Genomic DNA, 8567 nt, shown 5'->3' on the forward strand with positions numbered 1-8567 from the left:
CTTTGAGCATTGGAATTAAATGGTACCTTGGTTATAGCTGCGGTGCTGCAAAACAAAACAGTGTTTTTGTAGGAATGTGTTTCAGCACAGGAACCTGCCACCTAGCAGGCAGACTGTTTGCAGATATTTTCGTTTCCAAGGAACTAAAATGTTGATCTTGCTGCTTAAGCTATCATATTCCCAGCTAAGAGCTTCAAAACACTAACAGAGCTGCTCATCCCAGTTTCACTCTTCCCTACAAAAACTAGCTGTGACAAGGACCCGCAGACAACCATAATTGAGAACGGCAAGAGTCAAATGGGCCGGTTTTCCTTTGAGGTGTTTCGCTTTGTGAAGCACAAGAACCAGAAGATGTCCACGGTCTTCCTTCACTGTGTGACGAAGCTGTGCAGAGCAGATGACTGTCCTTTTCTTGTGCCAGTAAGTTGTAATTATCTGGATATAAAATAGGCATCCTGGAGTTCTGCACCCAAGTGCTGTGGAAGTTTGGATGGCACAGAATGAAAGCAACTTGTAGAGGCTGAAGTAAGAATGTTTTTTGTGTCTGAAGGAAGGTGAAAGTACTGATGAAGAATATGGAAATGAATACTGTTGTCTGGAGATAAAATAATGCTAGACCTGCAAAACACAGGTTGTTGAATATGTGAGAAAATACCTCTTTGCCTTGTGGTACTTAATTTTTAAAAGTAACAACTCTGAGATGGCTTTCAAGTTGATGTTCTTAGTATAGTAGTAAGGTATCCATCATCACAGTGGATGAAGAGAAGTATCTTGGAAATAGTTTATGGAAAAGTTAAAGCTATAGAAAGTGTTGTAATACTGACAAGGAAAATTTGTGGAAGTTTCTCACAGTGAAAAAAATACCATGCCCCTCAGAGTATATCATCTCCTCTATCATTTGAAAACTAGTCTTGCGCTGAAGTTCATGATGGTATGTCTATTTAAAATTAACTAATTTTAGGAGTATCGGGAACAACAAATAAATTTTGGAAATGGAAACATTTAAATAAACAGAAAGTTCTGTGCTGTCTTCAGAACAGTGCATTTTTTCCTACTGAATGACCTCCCGTTTAGAATTTTAGAGTGCGGTCAGTTCAGTATAGTCCTGAAATTTTGTACGTTATTTTATATTTTTATGTAACACACTTACAAAATTCATTTTGCATTCAATTTATATTCTGAGGTTTTTGAAATTCTTTCACAAGAAGCTGAAAGTAAGGAAATGCTCTTGTTTGGAGCACGCTTGAGTACCATAGATTAAGGTAGATGGTAGATTCCAAATGTTAAGGGCGCATTCCAGATGAGAGTGCTGGGGATTGTTTTAGTGTGTCATTGCTACTTAGAACTCCATGGAAGATGTGCAAACTCTCACTCAAGAAGCTTCCTAGAATAGGGATTGTCAAGCAAAACAGATTTGTTGGGGAAAACTGTCTGTAAACATAGCTTTGGGAAATTAACTACTGAAAATTTAATATACTATAAGATGGATCTTGTACACAACAGCAATGTTGTTTGGTAAACAAAGTGAGGCAAAATAAAATGGGAAGCCAGGAATTTATAAGATGCACTTCTAGGCAATATTGCAGATGTTTTTATTGCAAAGTGATTTAATGCACACTAAGAAATAAAATCAAAGTTGTAGTATTGCTTACCAAAGAATTCATATTACATCAGGAAGAACAAAAAGGCCACAGTTCTGTTCCACTCTGAGTCTGTGATTGTTTTGATTGACCACTCAGATCTGCAGTAACAGAGAAAGAAGAGACACTGGTGGAAGGACAACCTGGCGCCCTCAGAGCACATCTGGCAATGCTGTAATCTCTGCTGGCCCCATCATTACCAGGAGTGGTAGGAATAAGCAATCTTTCTGTATGGACTGCAGGAATTTCATAAACCTGGGGAAATGTTTTGCAGTTTAATGTAAATTTGCAGTGACTTTTTGCTGAGTATTTTTTACTACTACTGAATATTTTTTATGACATTTTTTACTACTTTGTTTGGTAGAAATTTTGAGCTACTATTTTTGTTTGGCTCTCACATGTTTCTTCCTCCAATAAAATCACTGTGGGATACTGTTATACATATAGGGCCATTATAAAAGTCTAGGCTCAGTGGCTTGACTTTTTTTTTTTTGGTCAGATTTCACTGGAGATAATAGGATTTAAGGCACTGTGTTCAATGTTGCAATTTAATTTGGATGGATAATGAATATTCACTGTCACTTTCTATTCAGCATTTCTTCCAGCTTCCCTCTGGGTTTTTATCTACATGTTGCTTAAAATTAATGCACACTATTCTTAGATTCAGCTATAAGAAAGAAATGGGACAAAACCATTGTAAATTTTAAGCAGTGGGACAGAATCCACTTTTAATTGAGGGTGAAATTCCACGATTTTCATTTTTATTGCCAATTGTTTTAGGAAAAAAATAAAAGGCAGCTCTAAATGTAACTTGCAGTCTCTGAAAAAAAAAATATATTGCTGCTGTTTAAGTTTTACAAATTACAAATATTTTTAAGTAGTTGCAGTCAAGCAATTGATTTCAGCAGGCTTAGGTTTAGGATGCTGAGAGTAGGACTGAACCTGGTGGTCTAGGAAATCTAATTTAAAACTTGAGAATAAAATCCTTTTTTAAGTGCCAAGTAGTTGTACTTGTATACAAAGAGAGCAACTGACCCTCCAGAATGGGGAACCACCTAACAAGAGACCATTTCTAGAGCAAACAGGCTCTGTTATGAGCAGCATATCTGCAATGAAAATGAGCGATTTTTTTTCATTATACATGGTCCCATTTGAGTTGCTGCCATCTGATTAGCCAAGAAAAAGTGAGAAGAGCTAACTTCAAAGTTGCATACATGAGTACATATGGGAAATGAATGACGGATTTGCTCAGCCAAACAAGTGTGCTGGAGTAACGCTGCCTTAGGCAAGGAATGGAAACTAGGTACAGCTTCTTACACAAACAGCCCCTGGTAGGTAATATAGCTCATGATTCAAATGCTGGGGATGCTATTTTTACAATTCAAAAAATACAAAAAAAAAAGGATACTAATCAATTATCTTTAAATATTGCATAGCTTCAAGCAAAGAGATCTGATGGATGTTTAATGGCACCAAAGAAAGTATAAGCAATTTTTTAATTTCATGACAACTGTTGAGGTTGTTTAAATGAAATCATGAATAAGGCTGAAAAAGGAAAATAATTTTTTAGGCGTATTCTAAAGGTGGGTGGATAAAACTTTTTTGATTCCTCCATCTTCATAGTGTGCTTTTGGAGCATTACACTCATGCTGACAGAAGGATGGTTTAATGGGAAATATTTGAAAAAAAATGGGATTCAATTCTAAACTCTGCCACGAATTTAATGATTGGCATTGGGCAAGTCCCTCAATCTCCCTGGCATTTCCCTTTTTCTTCTGGATCAGAAACAGGGAATTAGTCCTGCTGTCAATTCCCTTTGTGAAAATAAACTCATAAGAACCAGGAGGTTTATGCATACCATTGTTAACAAACTAAAAGAGGGAAGATCATGCGAGAACTTGAACAAAACTAACTGGATGATGAATAATTTTGCATAAATTTGGAAAGTTTTTGATAATTTTTTAGAAGTTAGGTAAATTTTGGATGAGGAATACCAGGGAGTAGCACTGGCTTGCATTGATGTGAGGGTGCATGGAAGTTCTTACACTGTTTCCAAGGCCAGCTCTGGTCTAGCTTTAGCACAGATACATTTGTCCGTCAAACCTGCTGCACCTGGCTCACCACAGTCCATATGCCAGTAGTAGGACTGCACAGATGTGCCCTTCCCTCATTTAGGGTGGAGCTGCAGCTGTCCCAGGGCTGGCCTGGGCACATCAGCACCTGCAGAGGCTCCTCAAGGTAGCCAGGTCCACCCGTGACCTGCCACCAGCTGCTCTGGCAGTGGGGCTGCTGATGCAACTGCCTTGGTAGGAATGGAAGAGTGCTGCTGCAAAAGAGTGCTGGTCCTTCTCCTGTGTGTTTCTGAACTCCTATTTCTAGCATTTGGCTCTTTTCAGAGAAACGTTATTCTTTTTTGCTAATCCAAAATAAGTCATTACAGGAGGCGTACACAGAAGAAAATGCTTTAGTCTCTGTATGGAAACAAAGCAGGGACTTACTTGTGAAGTTAAAATTATGTAGCTTTTGATGGATATCTCACTTAAGCTTGGAAGACAGCTGCTCAAAAAAAATGTATAAGTGAACTGTGCTCACAGATTGCACAAAACCCCCCCAAAACAGTGACGAGAAATGTAATTCTGAAATGGACACAGGTAAGTAAAAACTGAAGACAAAATACAAATGTTAGCCTGAATATAAAGCCACTATGTAACTGCCAAGAGGAAAAAGAACATGGAAAAAAGAGTTTTTTTGTAATAATTTATGGTCACTGACATATTTTTTTCTTGTTAAACTCAAGTTTTTTCCTATAGAGCTATTTTATAATATGATTAAGTGAAGGGGCTTACATATAACATTGTGCTTATGCTTGTGCTGTTACTGAGGGAGACAATAGAACTGGCCACCTTTTCAATTAAGAGATTACTGATTTAAGGTGGTGTTGATTTGTTTCTCCACAGGAAATTAAAAATTTTAATTAATATTTTATACATCTCCTGATATTAAAAATGAAGCAAAGACATGCAATTAAAGTTATTGTCCATATTTTAACAGAGATGCTAAAAGCTGCTAGTCCATGTGGCAAGTAGACCTGATGTACTTTTAAAATAAAGCTACAACTATTGGCTTTTGTGTTGCAAGAGGGGAAGAGGTAGGCATAGGTATTTTAAAAATATGACACTTTTTTTTTTTTTTATGTAGATGAGACGCCAACCAACAATTCACAGCTTGGTAAGTTAATCAGAGTTTCAAGAAACATAAGAGAGGGTTTATGAGGGAAGCAGAACTGAGGATGAACCATTTTGATTAATATCTATGCGCTGGGATTTTTTTCCTCTTTTAATTTCTATTTATTTTTGTTGCTTAAATGAGTCAATACCAGCTCTGAAAAGAAAGCAATTGGTGAGTATGGAATTCTCAGTTTAATTTGTGCACCCAGCACCATCTACATTGAAACTTTAATTCCTGTGATGAAATTGAAATGAAGATCTGATGCTACAGCATATGAGGGTAAAGGGTACATTATAGCCACCAGATGCAAAACCAGATTTAAGCAGTAAAATTTGCCATGCCACACAGGAGTAGAACAGGAAAATTGTTGTTATGGTGCAGTCTAGCTTGGTTCACATCTCAAAGCCAGAAGGTCAGAGCTTCAGCTCCTGTTCTCCTAGCGTTTAACCACACAAGTGAAGTTGGGGAGAAATTTGGATGGAACTTGAGCCCTGTTAGGGTAGTGAAGGAAATAGGCTGCAGGGTAGTTCAGCTCTTTAAGTTTTAGGGTGCTTTTCCTTTGGGCACTTGGAATACTTGTTTCAGCCTGTTACTGTTCTCTGCTAGTAATAAGGAGTGGCTGATGGCTAAGAAAGGATGATCAGGTGATATATTGGGCCATTCCACCTGGTATTCACAACAGGACTGAGTGGAACAAAGAATCCAATCTGTCCTCTGAACTCTAACGCTATTTGTTCCTTTCTTTACTCAGTTTAGAACATATAAAAGCAGTTGCTGTTCTTGTCTGTCATGGAGAGTTCTGCCTGTAATTAATTGTTCCCTGGTGTGCTTCTACCCATGGATATAATTAAAATGATAAAAAGCAAATTCTTTATTTGCTGCACACAGTTTGCTGTGTTGATGGCTGCTATATTTCCTTCCCATCCAACAAAAGAAGCATCCTCTCCATCCCAGAGCAAAAGCCTTTCCTTTGCCTGTTGCTATCTCTGTGGAGAGCACAGAGGTAGAGTGAGGTGAGGTTACTGCTGTAGCAGCCAGAAAGCAGGACAGTGTTGGAAAGGGGAGGGTAACCAGACCAACAGTGCTGATTTCCTTTCAGCTTGGGTGAGGAGAGTGGGATTAATCGTGTTGGGGGCAGGTGGCTGCTTCTGGGAGGAGCAGTCTGGTTTCTCACATGAAGACTGTGTTGTCATTTCACCTCACTCTCCACCACTGGTAATGGCCAATGCTCATTAGTGCTCAAATGCTTTTTTTCCCCTCCTGCTGGAAAACACAGTACTTGCTGTGGGTGTATGTGGCTGGTCCGTGAGCAGCTTGCTGATCTGCAATAAGTATTAAATATGTCACCTTTCCTACCTGAGAATTGATAAACATATTATGAAGCCCTTTCTGAAGGTGTGCAACAAGCTTCCAGAATGTCTAATATCCAGTGCCAGACATGTCTGCTGATTTATATAGACTTTGAATTGAAATGTAGATAATGATAGTGGGGAAGAAATCCTTTCATTAACTTGATTAGGCCACTAATCCTTATACATCTACCTTCATAGTCCTTGGATAAGTTCTTGGATAAGCCCTTGGATAATGATAGCCTTGCCTTGTAAAACACAGGTCAAGGTTGGTCACTGGCAGATGAGGGATAATGCCTCAGAAGGCGCATGTTTTTATCCCCCAACATGATTGATATTGAAAGAATTAATAACTGTTTTCAAAATATACTTAGATTAGCTTTATCCAAGTCGACAGGTGCCCATTATGAGGTACAGTTAGTTTTAGCTCCTTCATTGCAATTATACAGTATATTGGTTACTGGAAGGGGAAGGCAGAAGTGTTTGGCACTCATGAGAGGTAAAACCAGATGTCACCTGAGAATTTTTCTTCTCCTTGCAGCTCATCCAAACGGACCTCCTTTCCAGATGAACACGGTCACCAGTGTGCTGATTTCAGGCATTGTCGTACTAGGAATTTCAAGCATTTTCTTTTTTGTATGTTCTCTAACCCTTCTGCACAGAAACTGGCCCAACAGTTTGGTCCTGAGTGGCATCCGAAACCCAGTTTTCAACTGAAAGTGATGATTTGTGTGCACTTTTTGTTTGGGGTTGCCTTTCTCGCCTGTGAAGTATGATTCCATTAAAAAGTAATATTAAGGCAACACTCCAGTGGTATCCAGCTTCTGTTCCAGCTATTCTGTATTTGTAGATTTGCTAGATGATGTTGTGTAGGTAAGCAGCAGTGATGTTGGTAACAAGCCTAGAAAATGTTGAGAATCTCAATTGTGTTTGCGATCAGACTGCATGACATTTGCCCATGAATGTGCTGACAACAGAGCTCATGTCTTCATCTGCTCAGTAAGGTCTAAAAGCTGAAGAGGCTGCAGATGAGAACCTTTCCAAGAGTGCCACTTTAATACATAGGCTGACATATTCAGGAAAGTTCATAAGTTCATTAACACCTAGTAAGATAAGGATAACTTCCCTTTTGTCATTACATTTTTCACAAAAACAAATGTGTCTCAGGAGGAATTTGTTTTCAGCTGTCTTGGCTAAAAATAACTGAAGAGAGGCTTGGAACAAGTGACTTTTACTTATTTGTAATTTGGATGTATTTTCTTATGTATATCTTCCATTGGCTTGTGGAGGTATCATGTATCAAGTATCTCCCAAACCTTCCTCACAGAAAATTATTTTTGGAGCACAATTTGGCAACTGAGTAAAGCTCTCACTAATATACTAATTGTTAAGGGCAAGTTTTGCCCCGTGAGTTTTTCAGTTCTCAGATAAAGCCTTCATTTCCACACAAACAGTCATCAATCAGTGCTTATTTCTTTAGCAGATTTTCTGCATGAGTTAGACTTGTTCACGGCATGGATGAGGGGAAGAGGGCAACTAGAAGGATAACAGGCTACAAGCAGAACTGTCCTGTTGCCTGTAGTCAGTCTGATGAACATCTGATTTACCTGAAGTGAGTGTGAGTGGCAGGTGCCCTCAAACAGGAGCACAAGGCAGTGGCTCCAGCTGTGTAGAGTAGACAAAAATGCTGGTACTAGCGAGGCCACCACTGACACAACATATTAAGCTGGACTGGATAGACAGTTGGGATTTTGGTCACACATACAGCAGTTAAATTTCATTTTTCCTGTACTGTACATATTGGCCTAGAAACACCTCATTGATATTTATCATCATCCTGTGTTAACTGTGTCTGATGTGTCAGAACTGGCTAATGATCAGGGCTTTTTGGCTCTCAAGGCTAAAGACAAATACAGTCTTGTTCTCAGTTTTCTCTGACCCTGCAAATGCTGTATAAAGGCCTGTTTGCAAATTCCACTGTGCTGTAGGGCAGTATCCCTAACAACAAATACTGTGCCTGTTTTCCTCCAGTCTTAATACCTCAGAAACAATTTTGCACTTCAGGGGTTAGGTCTGATGACATGTAAAACACGATTGTTTAATAAAATTAAACATTTCAGAGTGGATGCTTTGTCTGAACTGTTTTCCTTCCCCTGTCCAATTGTTACTTTTGTACATGCTTCCAGGGACCTCATTCTACAAAAAGGAGATCTGGACCTGTTTTTTTAAGTCGGTTTGATAAGAGCTTTCAATATACAGGATAAATTAATATAATTATAGATTTACTGACCTTTAAAGGAGTGTGGTAAACTCTGGAGATTTATATTCCAGCCTGGGGATAAATAAATTC

The 8567-nt window shown here is 38.7% G+C and overlaps 1 protein-coding gene across 22 annotated transcripts in view; it reads left to right on the forward strand.

Moving 5' to 3' along the window:
- ZPLD1 (zona pellucida like domain containing 1) overlaps positions 1-8343 on the forward strand; it is a 145336-nt gene extending 136993 nt beyond the window's left edge. For all 22 annotated transcript variants that reach the window (XM_059836920.1, XM_059836914.1, XM_059836933.1 and 19 more), the window contains 4 exons: positions 249-420; positions 1740-1848; positions 4839-4868; positions 6759-8343. In XM_059836920.1, the coding sequence (XP_059692903.1) occupies positions 249-420; positions 1740-1848; positions 4839-4868; positions 6759-6934 (487 nt within the window). In that variant the 3' untranslated portion in view covers positions 6935-8343. The remainder of the gene's footprint in view (positions 1-248; positions 421-1739; positions 1849-4838; positions 4869-6758) is intronic.
- The last annotated feature ends 224 nt before the right edge of the window (positions 8344-8567 follow it).

Source organism: Haemorhous mexicanus, chromosome 2 (assembly GCF_027477595.1).
Source record: "Haemorhous mexicanus isolate bHaeMex1 chromosome 2, bHaeMex1.pri, whole genome shotgun sequence".
Classification (NCBI taxonomy): domain Eukaryota; kingdom Metazoa; phylum Chordata; class Aves; order Passeriformes; family Fringillidae; genus Haemorhous; species Haemorhous mexicanus.